General features: G+C 39.7%; 1 protein-coding gene across 5 annotated transcripts in view; it reads left to right on the top strand.

Moving 5' to 3' along the window:
* PIWIL2 (piwi like RNA-mediated gene silencing 2) overlaps positions 1-17,474 on the top strand; it is a 76,405-nt gene that overhangs the window by 15,324 nt on the left and 43,607 nt on the right. For 4 of the 5 annotated variants that reach the window (XM_077868899.1, XM_077868900.1, XM_077868904.1 and 1 more), the window contains exons 11-16: positions 6,635-6,823; positions 7,452-7,533; positions 8,413-8,502; positions 10,487-10,627; positions 14,597-14,710; positions 15,930-16,118. In XM_077868899.1, coding sequence (XP_077725025.1) covers positions 6,635-6,823; positions 7,452-7,533; positions 8,413-8,502; positions 10,487-10,627; positions 14,597-14,710; positions 15,930-16,118 — 805 coding nt within the window. The remainder of the gene's footprint in view (positions 1-6,634; positions 6,824-7,451; positions 7,534-8,412; positions 8,503-10,486; positions 10,628-14,596; positions 14,711-15,929; positions 16,119-17,474) is intronic. The other variant, XM_077868902.1, reaches the window with a different exon arrangement.

The raw sequence follows: 17,474 nt of genomic DNA, 5'->3' as shown, positions 1-17,474 counted from the left end.
CTTCTGTTTTTTGAAAGAGTTTATTAAGGATTGGAATTCATTTTCCTTTGAATGCTTGGTAGAAATTCACCGGAGATACCATCTGAGTTTTGTTTTTTCTTTGTGTGCAGTTTTTAAATTGCTAATTTAATTTCTGTACTTGTTAGATATTTATTCAGATTTTCTGTTTATTTTTGGGTGAGTTTTGGTCATTTGTGTCTTTCTAGGAGTTTATCCGTTCCATTTAGGATTATCTAATTTGTTGGCATACAGCTGTTGAAAGTGTTCCCTTACAGTTCTTTTTATTTATGTGAAGCCAGTTGTAGTGTTCCCTCTTTTCATCACAGATTTTAGAAATCTGAGTCTCCTTTTTTCATAGGTGGTCTAGCTAAAGATTTGTCAGTGTTTTTGACCTTTTCAAAAAGCCAATGTATAGTTTTGTTGACTGTATTTTTCTGTTCTCTCTTTCATTAATTCCCACTCTTATATACATTATTTTCTTCCTTCTGCATACTTACGGATTAGTTTGCTCTTTTTTTTTTCCAGTGTCTTCAGGTGAAAGGTTAGTTTTTGGGGGATATTTTTTCTTTTTTTAATATAGGCTTTTACAGCTATAAATTTCCCTCTTAAGTAATGCTATAGCTGTATGCCATATGTTTTGGTATGTTGTGTTTTCATTTATATCCAACTCCAAGTATTTTCTAATTTCACTTGTCATTTATTTGACTCCTTGATTATTTAAGGGAATATGTTACTTTCCACGTGTATGTGAGTTTCCTGAGTTCTTCTGTTACTGATTTTTTTCTGTTACTGATTTTTAATTTCATTCTGTTGTGATCAGAGAATTTACTTTGTATTATTTCTGTCCTTTTATTTTCATTGAGGTTTGTTTTATGATCCAGCATGTGATCTATACTGGAGAATATTCTTTGTGTACTTTTGGACATTGTAATTTTAACTCAAAATACTTTTTTGCCTTTTACTAAGGAAAGTGCCAGAATTAGGACTTATGGTAAACCTTTATATTGAAAGCAGAAATTCTCCCAGGGAGAGTTTGAGACCTTGACATAGGCAAACCTGTGACAAACAAGAAAGAAGCACTGAAGTTGTCTAAGGATGTGTGTTTGTGAACCATATTTCAGGTTCCAAACACAGATAGGAAGGGCCATGAGATCAGCGACCCAACTATCGTTGACCCTGGAATTTGAACAAATAAACACAATGATCTTCTTTCACAAATTGCTAAGACAAGAAGTGCCTTCCTAATGTTTGACCACTTGCTTTTTCACAAATTGGTTTCTGACCAAATGACCTCCAACTATAATGTTTCAGGAGTGGATTGGCTTGGTTTATAGACTTATCTGGCTTATGCTTCCATGCATTCCCTATAGAACACTCTCTTGTACGCTTAATAGGGACAAGGAAATCCAGGGCAAAACAGAAACATGTGAAAGAAGCCTGTATGCATATAGACAAATAACAGCAAAAGCAAAATAAGCAGATGGAGAGTAATCAAGTTAATGGCAAAAATAATTTTCAAATGGTATTCTTTCAAAACAAAAAGCCCAAAGACATCATACAAAGACCCAGGTCTAACCTGAAAACTCATTAGAGAAGCAGCTAAAACCTAATGAAACTAGTCTGAGCTCAGCTGGTTATTGGGACTGTACTCACTGGCAGCAGATCTGAAGGACAAATGGAGTTAAGCACAAGGGGTCCAGGGAGTGCATCCTGTAGAGTGTTGCAAAGGAAGAGCTTCCACAGTTACTGTGATGAGACCTTCAGAATTGTCAAAGGACAAGGAGACCTCTGTTCCATGTGAAATAAAGAGAAGGCTGATTTACTGTTTACTACAGTGAGTTGAGACTACTGATCTTATAGAGAGTACTGGAGAGGTATGGAGTTCAGGACAACAGTTTTCCAGGGGGCAAGCAGTAGAAGCATGGTTGCTCAGGTCGTCTGTTCTTGATTGAGTAGTACTCATCATCGGGATGCTTATTGGATTAAGTTGTTCCCGACTGGTCAATTTATGGAAACAAGGGGACAACTCTGGTTGGATAGCTAGCAAAAATAGGTTTGTGGAGGTGAGTTGAACAGAATTGTATTAAGCAAGTTTAAAACTGGATTTTTTTGGGGGTGCCTGAGTGGCTCAGTCAGTGAAGCATCTGCTTTCAACCCCAGTTGTGATCCTGGGGTCCTGGGATCGAGCCCCAAGTGGGGCTTCCTGTTCAGTGGGGGTCTGCTTCTCTCTCCCCTTGAGCCTCTCCACACTCATTTTCTTTCTCTCTGTGTGTGTCAAATAAAATATTAAAGAAAAAAAAACCCCAAACCCTTGGATTTTATGGTTACTTGTTACCATGGGTACAATACAATCTTCTCCAAAGTTTGTGATTTTTTTAATTGCAAGGAAGACATGAATGTTTGTGCTTTCATCTGATTTTATTGTTTAATTTCTTACATGTTAATATATATTTTTTAACAATTCTCTCAATGTTTTTTTAAACTTGATATAAATGCTCCAAATAACTTAATCTGTATCCATCCATCTACATATAGGTTGCTTCCCCGAGACTAGACTAATTCTAAAGTTGATATGAAAAAAATAGCCAATCGGGACTCCTGGGTGGCTCAGTGGTTGAGTGTCTGCCTTTGGCTCAGGGCATGATCCTGGAGTCCTGGGATTGAGTCCCACATCAGGCTTCCTGCATGGGCCTGCTTTTCCCTCTGCCTATGTCTCTGCCTCTCTCTCTGTGTCTCTCATGAATAAATAAATAAAATATTTAAAGAAAAAAAAAAAGAAAAAAAAATCAAGAATATTGAGGAAAAGTCTAGAAAAGAAAAAAAAACTATACAAAGGGGGATTGACCCTATGATATTAAAACATATTAATAAAATCTCTTATTAAATGATATATATATATTACATGTTACTATTGATTATTTTTTTAATGGTTACCAAAATTTTTATCTGTGTTTTTAAACATGTATTTCTTCAAAGATGTATTGAGAGGGGGAGGGACAGAGAGAGAGAGGGAGAATCTTAAGGAGACTAGGCTGAGCATAGAGCCTGACCCAGGGCTTGATCCCATGACTCTGAGATCACAACCTGAGCTGAAACAAACAGTTGGGTCACTTAACTAACTGCAATATCTGGGTGCCCTGGTTCCTTTCTTTTCTTTTTTTCTTTTTTTTTTTTTTTAAAGATTTTATTTATTCGTGAGAGAGACAGAGAGAGGCAGAGACACAGGCAGAGGGAGAAGCAGGCTTCATGCAGAGAGCCCGACCTGTGACTCGATCCCGGGATTCCAGGATCAGGCCCTGGGCTGAGGGCGGCGCTAAAACCGCTGAGCCACCCGGGCTGCCCAGGGTGCCCTGGTTCTTATCCATTTTTTTCCCCACTAACTTGAAATGTCACTGGTAATTATTGGCACCATTATTGGCACTCAGTCCTAATTTTTATTTTACTCTCATCGGGGTCTTCTATTCCATTAATTTCTTTTTTCAGATTTAGTAAGGCACAATTGACATGATAAATCTCATATTTTTAAAGTATACAATTTGATGAGGTTTTTGTTTGGATTTTATTTATTTATCTGAAAGAGTATAAGAGCAGGGAGCAGGAGAAGCAGGCTCCCCACTGAGCAGGGAGCCTGATGTGGGGCTTGATCTTAGAACCCTAGAATCACGACCTGCATAAAGGCAGACGCTTAACCCACTGAGCCACCCAGGCACCCCCAATTTGATGAGTTTTAACTTATTTATATACCAACATAACATCACAGTGAAGATAATGAGCATATCCATTGCCCACTCAAAATTTACTTATGTCTCTTTCTACCTTTGTTCTCCTTTGTCCACCATAGGCAGCACACACTGGTCTGCTTTCTGTCACTAGAGATTAGCGTGCATCATTTAGAATTTTCTATATTTAGAATCATATGTTAGGGGATCCCTGGGTGGCTCAGCGGTTTAGCACCTGCCTTTTGGCCTAGGGCATGATCCTGGAGTCCCGGGATTGAGTCCCAGGTTGGGCACCCTGCATGGAGCCTGCTTCTCCCTCTGCCTGTGTGTCTGCCTTCCTCTTTTTGTGTGTGTCTCATGAATAAATAAAATCTTAAAAAAAAAAAATCACACTGAAAACAAGCCAGGCTGAAAAAAAAAGGGGAGGGTATCTATCATATGATTTTTTTTTTTAAAGATTTTATTTATTTATTCATGAGAGACACAGGCAGAGACAGAGGGAGAAGCAGGCTGCATGCAGGGAGCCCGATGTGGGACCCAATCCCGGGTCTCCAGGATCATGCCCTGGGCTGAAGGCGGCGCTAAACTGCTGAGCCACCCGGGCTGTCCTCAGTGTGATTAAAAAAAAATTTTTTTTATTTTAATCCCAGCATTTAGAAATCAAAGTGAAATAGATGTAGTTAAAAATCATTGATTTCTATCTACTTTTTTTTTTTTTTTTCTATCTACTTTTCAATGTTGAATGTTGGAATGACAGGATTCAGGTCTATATTGTTTATCTCCTGCATTCCTCATCCCTTTTTAGCTTTTTCTTGATTGTGCCTTCTTCCTCCATGTCTTCCTACATTTTCTGATGGAAAAGACAGTGATCAGGGGAAAGGAATTAGGTAAGAGAATATTAAAAACTAGCATTATGAGTTCTGAAAATAAATTACAAGTTAAAAAGTGTTTGGATATGGATTCTATAGTAGTGGTTTCTTTTGACTTCCACAACTACATATATAGTTAACCTACTTTTTTGGGGGGAGAGAGTGCACACACAAGTTGGAGGGTTGCAGAGGGAGACAGAGTCTTGAGCAGTCTCCATGCTCAGCGCAGAGCCTGGTGTCAGGCTTGATTTCATGACCCTGAAATCATGACCTAAGTTAAAATCAATCAGAGGCTTACCTGACTAAGCTCTCCAGGTATTCCTGTAGTGAATTTATCTTTATAGCCATTTCTCCTCTGTATTTAATCTGGCAGACAGAATAAGCGCGCTCTCTCTCTCTCTCTCTCTCTCTCTCTCTCACACACACACACACACACACACACACACACACTGCATCTGGCATGTATCAGGTACTGATGATCATGATGGAGATGATATTTGCAAACATACAGTTCTGTTCTCTGTACGAGGGGTACAGTTCTCACTGTTTCGGGTCTATACAGTCATTGCATTCTCTCAACACTGTGAGTTAGGTGCTTTCACTGACCCCACTTTCACATGAGGAAACCAAGGCACAAAGAGCAGTAGCTCTCTCAGAGTTTCACAGGCTAGTAAGTGGAAGACACAAGATTTGAACTCCGGGATTGGCTTCAGGGTCTGTCGTCAGGGTTGAACTGCTTAAAGTCTCTGATGGTTTTTCATCACTTACTTAATCTTTCTTAGGGCGAGTTCTGTAGGATACTATAATTACCCAGAAGGGCCATAAATGTTTGTTCAGTGAGGTTAGAAGTAAAGGGTCGGAGGAATCTGTGGTTAAATACATCAGAGGTAAATATGTTTCTTTAGCAGCCTGAGGTGCATATGTACGTTGTGAGTCTCTAAACAAGCTTTAAAATATGCAGAGTGGACTCCACTTTTTTGATTGTGGAACCTTTTTCACACCTCCTCACAACCTATCAAGGGACCAGTGTTTTTGAAGAATATACCCTGGGTGACCCTGACCCACAGAAGAAAGTCCAAACTCTGTTCCTTGACTTAGGAGGACGTTCAGATTTGGTCCCTGCCTGTCTTTGGCCTGTACTTACACCATCTTCTATCCTTCTTCAACGTCCTTGCCCTCCCCATCCCCAGATTGCTGCTCATCTCCTGCATATTGCTGCCTCTGCCTGGAGTGTCACTCATTCCTCTGCCCCAGTGTTTCTGCTTGGCAGACTGCTCCTTCAAGCATCAGCTTCTTATGTTAATGTTCCTTGACTCCCTAGGCATATTCAGACACAGTTCCTGTGAATTTCCTGTCGGCTTATTCACGGCACTGTTTAGAGGTTACGGCGAGGGTACATTTAACTATAGTGAATCTGTTCATCTGCATCTTTAGCATCTTCACCAGGACTGTCTAATAATAGGGATTTGTAATAGGTATTTCCGTTAGCCAAAAAGGGCAAATATAGTTTAAAAAATGTTTTGTTGTCTTTCTGTAGACTATCCTAATGATGATGATACAAAATAATTATTTTGATGATTAAAATACTTTATTCAAAGGCAAACTGTGAATGTTAATTTGTAGTTGTTTTTAGTTTGACTTTTATCTCTTCACTATTTTGTTTTTAAAGATTTTATTTATTAGAGAGCACATGTGAGCGAGCACGAGCAGGGATGTGAGGAGAGAGATGGAGAGGGAGAAGCAGACTCTCCACTCAGCAGGAAGCCTGATGCAGGGCTCCTCCCAGGACCCTGAGATCCTCACTTGAGCCAAAGGCAGACACTTAACTGACCCAGGCACCCCTCTTTTCACTATTTTTTATTAATTTTGGATATTTTGGTAATGTCAAAAAGAGATGAGTCATGTCTCTCAAAAGAGACAACTGGAGCCTTTTGTTGCTATATGGCTGTGATCATACCCCTGAAGTACTTATTTGCATCCTCCATCCTTTTCATTGTGCTCTGTGAATACAAATATGATTCAGAAGTCTCTTGTTTCTTTCCAAAGGCATGCCATTTATCAGCAGAACAAAGAAAACTTTCAGGATGAGTGCACTAAGCTTTTGGTTGGCAATATTGTTATAACCAGATACAACAATCGTACCTATCGTATTGATGATGTGGACTGGAATAAGACACCAAAAGATAGCTTCACAATGTCTGATGGAAAGGAGATCACATTTTTGGAATACTACAGGTGGAAAGTAGAGACTGGGCTTGGGCCTTCGGGTGGGTGTGGGATGTAGTCTGCCATTCTCTAGCAGAATGTTGAGTTCCATTGTAGCCTACAGTGGGACACTTTTACGATAAATTGGTAATGCTCCCAAGATTGAATGAACTTGTTTGTGGGATTTGACTTAAAGTTTCATTTAGTAATTTTGGAAATTACTTTATAAATTAATACCAAGGTTTTGAATTATATTTCTTTTGTTGATTTAAGTAGAAGTCTGGTTGGAGAGATTAAGTTCAAATCCCTAATCACTTGACTATCATTTTGCCTTTTCAGTTGCCCAAGCCTTTCAACCTGATGCAGTTTTTTAAGATTGATTTATTTGAGGGTGAAGGGAGTACAGAGGAGCACAGGGAGGGGCAGAGAGAGAATCCCAAGCAGACTTTGTGGAGCCTGATTTGGTGCTCGATCTCACAACCCTGAGATCATGACCTGAGCTGAAATCAAGAATTGGATGCTTAACGGAGCCACCCAAGCGCCCCCAACCTGTTGTGGTTTTAAGCAAATTTTTTTCTGGACTGTTAGATGATTTCTCCTCCATTTAGTGATGCTGTTTCTGAAATGCTTTCCTGCTTCTGCCTCTGTCCTGGTCTAGCAAAAACTATGGAATCACAATTAAGGAAGAGGACCAACCACTGCTGATCCACAGGCCCAGCGAGAGACAGAACCAAGGGATGGTGAGTTGGCGGGGGGAGGGGTAATTAGATTTGTACTTGTAGTTTAAGTTCTTCATCTGTGGTGCTGGGAGCCATGAAGCAGAGTTACAGTGTGGTTGGGGAAAACTGTGCAGGATTGTCTCTAGCCAGAAGTGCCATTTAACATGGTAGGATTTGGGGTTTTTTTTGTTTTTTGTTTTTTTTAGATTTTATTTATTTATTCATGATAGAGAGAGAGAGGGGCAGAGACACAGCCAGAGGGAGAAGCAGGCTCCATGCAGGGAGCCCGACCTGGGACTCAATCCCAGGTCTCCAGGATCATGACCTGGGCTAAAGGCAGGCGTTGAACCGCTGAGCCACCCAGGGATCCCCAGGATTTGCTTTTGAAATCCCCATAATGAGGAGCTAAGTATCCATATGAGCAAGTCAGGTTAAGGAATAAAGGGAATTATTTTCTGCTAAGATTAAAACACTAGATCCGTTAGGGAAGAGAGACATTTAACCGGGCCAGCATCCAGGGGAAAGTGCCTTGACAACAACTCTTCTGTCTTAAATGAGTATGGCTGAAAATCACCCAGCTAAGATAAGATCTGGAGGCCTTAGCTTGTCTGGAGGTCTAAGAGGGACAGTTATTTTTTTTTTCCTAGTTTTTCCCCTTTTTTTTTTGACCATTTCAACATTTTCCTTTTACTTAATATAACAAGCTTATAATATTGTGACTGAGTGGAAAAGGTTAAAATACTTGCAGTATTTCACTGCCACCTTTTCTGAGGTTTTATGTTCCCTAGTGTACCAATTATGTCCCCGCAGGCCCAGCCCTGGGCATGGCATGTTTTCTCAGGTCAGGAGAACAAGACCATCTTTGGTGCCTTATTTTTCCTCCCCGTTCTCTCTTCAAAGCTGCTAAAAGGTGAAATCCTGCTGCTGCCTGAGCTTTCATTCATGACTGGAATCCCCGAGAAGATGAAGAAGGACTTCAGAGCCATGAAGGTGAGAAATGCCTGTGTTGAATGGAAGGCCTTTTTTCGCTAACAGCTTGAGCTAGACCTGGGCAGGCTTGTGTTATCACCTGGGCAGGTCTGTTCTTCCAGGCTCCAGTTCTCTCTAAAACATGCCCTGTGTCCTTTCCCATTCACTGTGAAGAAGCTGATCAGAGCCTCCCTTTGGAAGACTGTCAGCACACTAGAGTGACTGAATTATAAGGGAAAAGGAAACAAGTAATTGTCTTCACCCCTATCAGTCAGATAGATGATTATAAACTGGTCATATGATCATAAGTGAGGTTCTTTGAGAGCCTTGAGTTTTTCTAGCATTCTTACAAGCCTTCAGTCTATTTAAAGGGGTGAGGAGATAATGTAGCAAAAAAGTAATCAATAAGTCAGAGACTGAGGTAAAAGGATAGAAGTTTATCTCATGGGGTGTGGAGTGTCCAGGAGATGTTGGGCGTGGTCCCCATAGGAAATAGCTGAGAAGCACAGACGTGGGCAGCAGCACGAATCTGGAGCCGGAGCCCTTCACCTCCACTCTGTCTGCAGCGCTTGGGGCTTTCCACACTTGAGCTTCTGTGCTTCCTCACTCTCCTAGAGCATGTCTGTTACCCTTGGACCCATGCCTGTCTCCGCTGCCACAGACTATTTTCAGAACATCATAAAGAGCCTGAAGTGAAGCTTAGCATTCCTGTAAGAGATTTCTTTCATGTTTACCTTCGTCCCTTTTCCATTTAACATGTAGGTCAAGGCTCCTTCCTTACAACACTCAATCACCTAATGACTTTATGATCACAGGGCTATCTGTACAGCCCCGTAGACTGGCGGTAATGACTGCCTCACAGGGAACAACAACTGTATAGTTCTGTAGTCCCAGAAGAATAAAGAACTCACATATGTGATTCAGAATCTTCATATACACATTTAAGTATTCATTTAATAATAACATTAAAAAGCATATATTATGGACCAAGCACTGGACAGAAAAGAGTCTTATGATAACATTAGATACAGTAGTAGTAGGACATGAAATAGAAGAGTGGATGTGGTTTTCCATTCTGTTATGTTTGGCTCTGTGCCTAGTACAGGACATTTTTCCCCCTATTTTTTCCAAATAATAAATTGGTGTAATCAAGCTCCCTTTTCTCCTGTTTCATAGACTTTGTTTGTTTGTTTTTTTAAGTTTTTATTTATTGGGGCACCTGGGTGGCTCAGTGGTTGAGTGTCTATCTTTGGCTCAGGTCGTGATCCCTGGGATCAAGTCCCACATCAGGCTCCCTACAGGAAACCTGCTTCTCCCTCTGCTTATGTCTCTGCCTCTCTCACTATGTGTCTCTCATGAAGAAATAAATAAAAAGCTTAAAAAAAATTAGAGGGACACCTGGGTGGCTCAGTGGTTGAGCGACAGCCTTTTGGCTCAGGGCGTGATCCCAGAGTCCCAGGATGGAGTCCCACATCAGGCTCCCTGCATGGGGCCTACTTCTCCTCTCTTTGCCTGTGTGTCTCGTGAATAAATAAATTTTTTTTAAATAAAAGTTTTGATTTATTTATTTGAGAGAGAGTGAGAGGCAGAGGGAGAGGGAGAAGCAGACACCCTGTTGAGCAGGGGAGCCCCATGTGGGGCTGGATCCCAGGACCAGGTGGGATCAGGACCTGAGCCAAAGGGAGACACTTAACTAACTGTGCCACCCAGGTGCCCCCGAATTTCTTGGGAATTTTAAATTCAGAACATAGTTTTAAGAAAGAGATAAGATTTAGCTGTCATGTGGGAGAAAAAAACAACATTTCAATTCTTTTATGATTAAATTTTTAAGCTTATGTTTCACATTCCTGAGTCATGTTTATTAAAATCTTTGGAGGTATTTGAAAATGTCTACAGATTTCAGTGGAAAAGAGGTTTTCTTTTGGAAATGTTTTAGTTATATTGGGGTTTAACTTCATATTGGAGATACTAATACTTTTATTATCTCCATTTTAAATCTATTTAGGATTTGACCCAGCAGATTAACCTGAGCCCCAAACAGCACCATAATGCTTTGGAATGCTTGCTGCAGAGAATTTCAAAGAATGAGACAGCCAGCAATGAACTGGCACGCTGGGGACTCTATCTGCAGAAGGATGTACATAAGGTAAACTGGATGTAGCCAAGTAGGAAACCGTGGTGACCAGCTATTTTCAGAGCTTAGTGAAAGTAGGTGATAGCTTCCTGTCTTGTCTTTATTTTGGAGTTTTGCTCTATTTTTATACTTTTTTGGGGGTGAGGAGGCCCTAGTCATAATATTTAAGTTTCCTTCTCCTAATTGATTAGTATCTCTTAAAGATTTTTCTTCTGTATTTTGCAGGGATATGAGCTGTTAATTTTCAATCAAATAGATAGCAGAAGGAATATCGACTTAAAATTTACCTCATTATTGGGGTGCTTGGGTGCCTCAGTTGGTTAAGCATCTGACTCTTGATTTTGGCTCAGGTCATGATCTCAGGGTTGTGAAGTCAAGTTGCACTGTTGAGCTCTGCACTCATTGGGAATATTTGTTTGTTTGTTTATTTTTTCTTTTCTTTCTTTTCTCTTCTCTTCTCTTCTCTTCTCTTCTCTTCTCTTCTCTTCTCTTCTCTTCTCTTCTCTTCTTTTCTTTTCTTTTCTTTTCTTTCTTTTCTCATGGAATTCTGCTTGACATTCCTCCTCTCCTTCTGCCTGTCCTGATACTCACATGCACTCTCCTGACCACCTAAAAAAATATATAAATAAATCTTTTTAAAACTTTTACCTCATGTTCAGTTTTCCAATCTAAATAATTTCTAGGGGATCCCTGGGTGGCGCAGCGGTTTAGCGCCTGCCTTTGGCCCAGGGCGTGATCCTGGAGACCCGGGATCAAATCCCACGTCGGGCTCCCGGTGCATGGAGCCTGTTTCTCCCTCTGCCTATGTCTCTGCCTCTCTCTCTCTGTGTGTGTGTGTGACTATCATAAATAAAAATAAAAATTTAAAAATAAATAAATAAATAACTACTTTCTAAGGTTTTGTATGTTTGGTATTTTTCTTTCCCAATAACTAGTGATTCTTTGAATACACTACTGTCATTCTTTCTGTAGGCATAGAGTATCAGACTTACACCATCTAATTTTCCTGTGGCCCTTTCTGCCTTCATTTTGTCTGAGTCTGCTAGGTTGTATTTTGTGTGGTGTAACCCATGGGGCAGAGGCAGTATGAGATGGTGGTGGAGTCCTTTGCCTCTGGTGTCCACTTATTGGCTTTGAATCTCAGCTCAGCCAGTTACCATCTTAGTTACTTTGAGCAAATTGCTTAGCATCTTTTAGTTTATCTGTAAAATGAGGATAATAGTTGAGTGATAAGAATTTAAATGGTAGCATCTTTAGCATAATACGTGACATAGCAAGTGCTCAGTAAACATTAGCTATCACTACTTTTCACCTTTCTTTTGAGGTTATACTAAAATAATTCTATCTTTTCTCTAGTTCCTTGCACTCTGAATTGACTCCTTGTTAACTTTTTTTTTAATAAAAATAATGGATAGTTAATAAGGAAAATGTTGAAACCTTACAAAAAAGCAAAGAAAGAGGGGCACCTGGGTGGTTCACTGGTTGAGTGTCTGCCTTTAGCCCAGATCGTCATCCTGGGGTCCTGTGATTGAGTCCCACATCAGGCTCCCTACAGGGATAAGGAGCCTGCTTCTCCCTCTGCCTATGTCTCTGCCTTTCTCTATCTCTCATGAATAAATAAAAAGTAAAAACAAACAAAAAAAACCCCAAAGAAATAAAAATATAGTAATTTAATGATCCAAAGATGATATCTTAGTGATTTATTTTAGATATATATGAAAAATATTTCAATGTATTTCATTTCCCCACACATTTTTCCTTTAAAAATAAATCTTTTTCTTACAAGGCTGTGATTATATCGTATATGGGTTTGCATTCATTTAATGTTATACTTTAAACATGTGTTTGTGTTACTAAATGTTAACTTGAAAATGTAGAAAACATAAGCCAAAGAAGAAAAGAAAGTTCATCTATTTCAAAACAACCACTGTTAACATTTTTGTACGTACTCTTCAGTAGATTTGTGTGTGTGTGTGTAGATGTGCATGCTTGCATGCTTATGCATAGTCACACAGCATGTGTTCATATGGTTTCCTTTTTCCCCCTCAATATATTTAGAATGGTTTTCCATCTCATTTAATATCTTTCATAATATTTTAATGGCTTCTATCCAGATAGTTTATTAACATTTTTCTATTCCTTCACATTAAAAATTGAATTTAGTATTTTTTTATTAGAAATAGTTATTCAGTGAACAGCCTTGTTAACTAGGTCTTTGTAATGTTTATTTTCATAGTCAGATTTATGGAAGTGGAATTTTTAGAGCAGGGGACATTTATACTTTTAGTACTTTTATTGGTCCATTGCCTTCTAGAAAGGCTCAAAATTTTTTTACTTCATATCATGAGTTGGATTCCTTACACTATTGCTAATGTGGGCATTGTTATTTATGTTTATAAGCTCATTAAAATTTTTTGGGTTATATAAGTTTTTTTTTTTTTTTTGAAGATTTATTTATTTAAGAGAATGAGGGAGAGAGCGAGCTAGCATGTGTGCCTGTGCAAAAGTGAGGGGAGGGGCAGAAGGGAGGGAGAAAATCTCAAGTAGACTGCCCGCCTGAGCACTGAACCTGACGTGGGGCTTGATGTCACAACCCTAAGATCATGACCTGAGCCAAAATCAAGCATTGGATGCTTAACTGATTGAGCCAGCCAGTGCCACAGTGTTATTTTTTAATAAGCAAATGGTAGAGATCATAGAAGGTAAAAATCCTCTATAATTGCACATCCCCAGAAATAATCACTACTAAGTATAGACTCATTCAGTTTTTATGATAGGTACATTACTATTTATTTTTTGTAAAAACGGGATCATATTATGTGTAGTTAGAAGGTGGTTTTAAGGGACACCTGGGTGGCTTAGTGTTGAGCGTCTGCTTTTGGCTCAGGGCATGATCCCGTAGTCCCGGGATCAAGTCCCACATCAGGTTCCTGCATGGAACCTGCTTCTCCCTTTGCCTATCTCCTGCCTCTCTCTGTGTGTCTCTCATGAATAAATAAATAAAATCTTAAAAAAAAAAGTGGTTTTAATGATTGCAAAATAGTCCATCATGTTGTTATATCATCGACTTTACTATCTTCCTATTTTTGCATATTTAGATTTGAGTGACTTATTCCTAACTTTAATTTTTTCTTCTGTTATATTTATGCCTTCTCTTTCTGGTTTTTCTTTCTTTCTTTCTTTTTTTTAAGATTTTATTTATTCATGAGAGACACACAGAGAGAGAGGCACAGACACAGGCAGAAGGAGAAGCAGGCTCCATGCACGGAGCCCGACGTGGGACTCGATCCCAGGTCTCCAGGATCACATCCTGGGTGGAAGGCAGGCACTAAACCTCTAAGCCACCTAGGGATTTCCTGGTTTTTCTTTTTAAGGTATAGTTTATGTTCAGCCTTCTTAAGAAATTTTACTTTTAATTTTTTACTTTCAATTGGTCCCTTAAAATATTATTTTCCTATTTATCTTGAAATTATAGTTGTTTTACAGACATTCTCTACTTCTAAAGAAGCAATGCTTTCTAATCCCTTCCTTGGGAGACCATGTTGGAAGCTTCAGTAATTAAAGAGCCATGCCTAGGGATCCCTGGGTGGCGCAGTGGTTTGGCGCCTGCCTTTGGCCCAGGGCGCGATCCTGGAGACCCGGGATCGAATCCCATGTCAGGCTCCCGGTGCATGGAGCCTGCTTCTCCCTCTGCCTGTGTCTCTGCCTCTCTCTCTCTCTGTGACTATCATAAATAAATAAAAATTAAAAAAAAAATAAATAAAGAGCCATGCCTATAAAAATTTTACCTATATTTGTCCAGAGTTTTATTGGCCTGGACTCACAGCTAGGAGTTTCATTTTGTGCCATTCTTAGAAGTTATAACAGGGACAGGTTTACATAGTGGAGTTGACCAGACCCAAGACAGGACAGTATCATTGTTCTTTCCTAAATTGTGTTTGTAGATGGCTCATGTCAGGTGTAACTTTGTTTTCTATTTAGATTGAAGGACGTGTTCTGCCAATGGAAAGAATTAACTTAAGAAATACTTCATTTATCACATCTCAGGAACTAAACTGGATTAAGGAAGTAACCAGAGACCTTTCCATCTTGACTGTAAGTGACATTTGAAGTGGTGAAGAGAGGACCAGTATTCCAATAAGTATGGAAATTAGGGTGTAGGAATGACTCCGTATCTTCTTTTTGAGAGTACCAACTGAATTCCCATCCTGAATTATCTACTAAACAGGGTTCCTTTAAATAGAGCAAGCTGATGAGTTTTTAGAGGAAAGAACTTTGGTTGGCCATAGACTTAGGAAAAGGAAATAGATTGCTATGATAATTCATATAGTGCCAACCTATTACCCACTCTCCCTTTTATCTTCCTTTATCTTCCCCCGCTTTTCCCTGGGTGTTCCTGGAAGATGTTTTTATCCATGAAGTATAATTTAAATAGTACCCCCACCCAGGGAACTAAAGAACAGAATGATATATAATTATTTTTAAATGTTTTTGGCTAACCTGGTCTTTTTGGCCATGCATAAAGTACACACATCTGTTTCTCAAACTTTTTATTGAAATATGTTTAAAGAAAAAGTATACTTAAAAGAATTTTCAAAGGTTTATAAACCTGTGGAATCCAATCAAGGGTTAAAAAAGATAACTTTGGGCAGCCCTGGTAGCTCAGCGGTTTAGCGCCGCCTGCAGCCCAGGGCGTGATCCTGGAGACCCTGGATCGAGTCCCACGTCAGGCTCTCTGCGTGGAGCCTGCTTCTCCCTCCGCCTGTGTCTCTGCCTCTCTCTCTCTGTCTCTCTGTCTCTATGAATAAATAAAAACTCTTAAAAAAAAAAAAAAAAAACTTTAAAAAAAATAAAAATAAAAAGTAAAAAAGATAACTTTACCAATGCCCCATAAGCCATCCCTCCTGCTCCTCCTTACTATCTACCTCTCACCTTTAAAAACTGCAAGAGTAACTAATCGGTCTCCTCATTTTAACAGGATAGATTCTTTTGTTTTTTGTACTTGATTTATACATGAAACCATATGGCATATATTCTATTATGTCTGGCTTCATTTTTTCAGCCTTGCATTGGTGGGTTTCATCCATATTTTTAGGTATGGTTGTAGGTCTTTCATTCTCATTGCTGCATAGTATTCCACTGTGAGAGTATTCCCCAGTTTACTTATCACATACATCTGTGTTAGCTACAGGAATTAAATCAGAAAGGACTCAAAGCTAAAAGCAATTTATTCTCTACAATAATACCTCCTGGGTTTGGTTTTGGAGTGTCTAAGCTGTGGGAAGTGCTAAAAATAGCTTGTGGTTATTCCTAGGTCCCCATGCATTTCTGGGCACTGTTTTACCCAAAGAGAGCAATGGATCAGGCCAGAGAACTGGTTAACATGTTAGAGAAGATAGCTGGCCCCATTGGTATGCGCATGAGCCCACCAGCCTGGGTTGAACTAAAGGATGATCGAATAGAGACCTACGTCAGAACCATTCAGTCCATGCTAGGAGTTGAGGTAATATATTAATTTGAGTATATTTTAAAATGTTTTAAAATACTTGAATACTTGATTTTAAATTATCTTGGTTATCAGCATGCTTATGATGCCCCAGAAACCTGTGTCTTACGTACACATTAAATATTGAACTAAATATAAGTAGTCCTTATGCCCTTTGATTTGTTCTGCTTCTCTCATTCTTTGCTTGCAGCCTCACTCACTCTGGTGTTTTTTCATGTAATTGACAGAGAGAGTAGCTGACTTGACTTTAGTTGTTATCTATATAGAACATGTTGTGCTCAGAAAGCAACTTTCTGGGCCTGGTGCCATTTTGCACGATTCAGTACTGAGCTGTCACAGTCTGGTCTGGCTTAAGATTTGAATTGTGCTGGTGATGAACTTGGCACCTGGCCCATCAGCCCAGTCCTGACAGCTGATCAGGACCCCTGGAGCTAAGCAGGTCATGGGACTCATGACTCAGTAGTTCAGGCCTGTAGTTCTTACCTGTGTGCAAAACAGAGAAAGAAGCTTCAGGAAGGAACAAAAGCAGAGGAAAAGTTTTTGGAAGTAATTAGTCCTTTGACTTGAAGGATCCATTCTTGTGGGATGAGTACTAGAGTGAGATCTTAGGATCTCTCTGATCCTTGACTCTGGGTTATCACCCATAGCACCACCCTCGTGTTCTGTCTCTCTTTGTAATTTCCTCCTGGTTTCCCGGGCTTGTAGTCTGCCATGGCCTCTCCCTGGGCCTGATCATTGATAATTTTGCAGTGCTTTCGTGATCATGGTATCTCCCCTGCCAGGTAAGTATGCAGTGCTTTCAAAAGAATAACGCAGTGTAGTACATCAGTGCCCCCATCTCCCCACTTGCCATGTTCTTTTAGGAGAGTGTACTGCCATCAGTTTTCCTGCAGCATGGATATGAGGCTCATTCATCACATTTACCAAACTTAATTCATATTGGTCTTGTCTCTGTTGTCTTTAGGGTGTACTGCTTTATTATTTGTTAGGGGTCATAGACTCAGATGTCTGCGGGAATCAGTTGAATAACACAAACAACTGAAGTGGGCTAGGAGGGGACCTAGTGAACTAAAGAGAGTAAACCACAGGACTGCAGATGAAAGCACACCATTATCAAGTTGATTTTTAATTTATTTATTTTTCAGTAGAAGCAAAAAATCTGGATTTGTGTGTATGTGCCCTTCCTTATGTTTAGATGTTAATTTTAAAAAGCAGGGCAGGGGGCACCTGGCTGATTCAATTGGTAGAGCATATGACCCTTGATTTCAAGGTTGTGAGTTCAGGCCCCACACTGGGCATGGAGCCTACTTAAAAAATAAAAACAAAGGGATGTCCGGGTGGCTCAGTGGTTGA

This window comes from Canis aureus, chromosome 24 (genome assembly GCF_053574225.1).
Source record: "Canis aureus isolate CA01 chromosome 24, VMU_Caureus_v.1.0, whole genome shotgun sequence".
NCBI classification, from domain to species: Eukaryota; Metazoa; Chordata; class Mammalia; order Carnivora; family Canidae; genus Canis; species Canis aureus.
The sequence above is the reverse complement of the archived record's forward strand: the minus strand, read 5'-3'. Positions and strand labels throughout refer to the sequence as shown.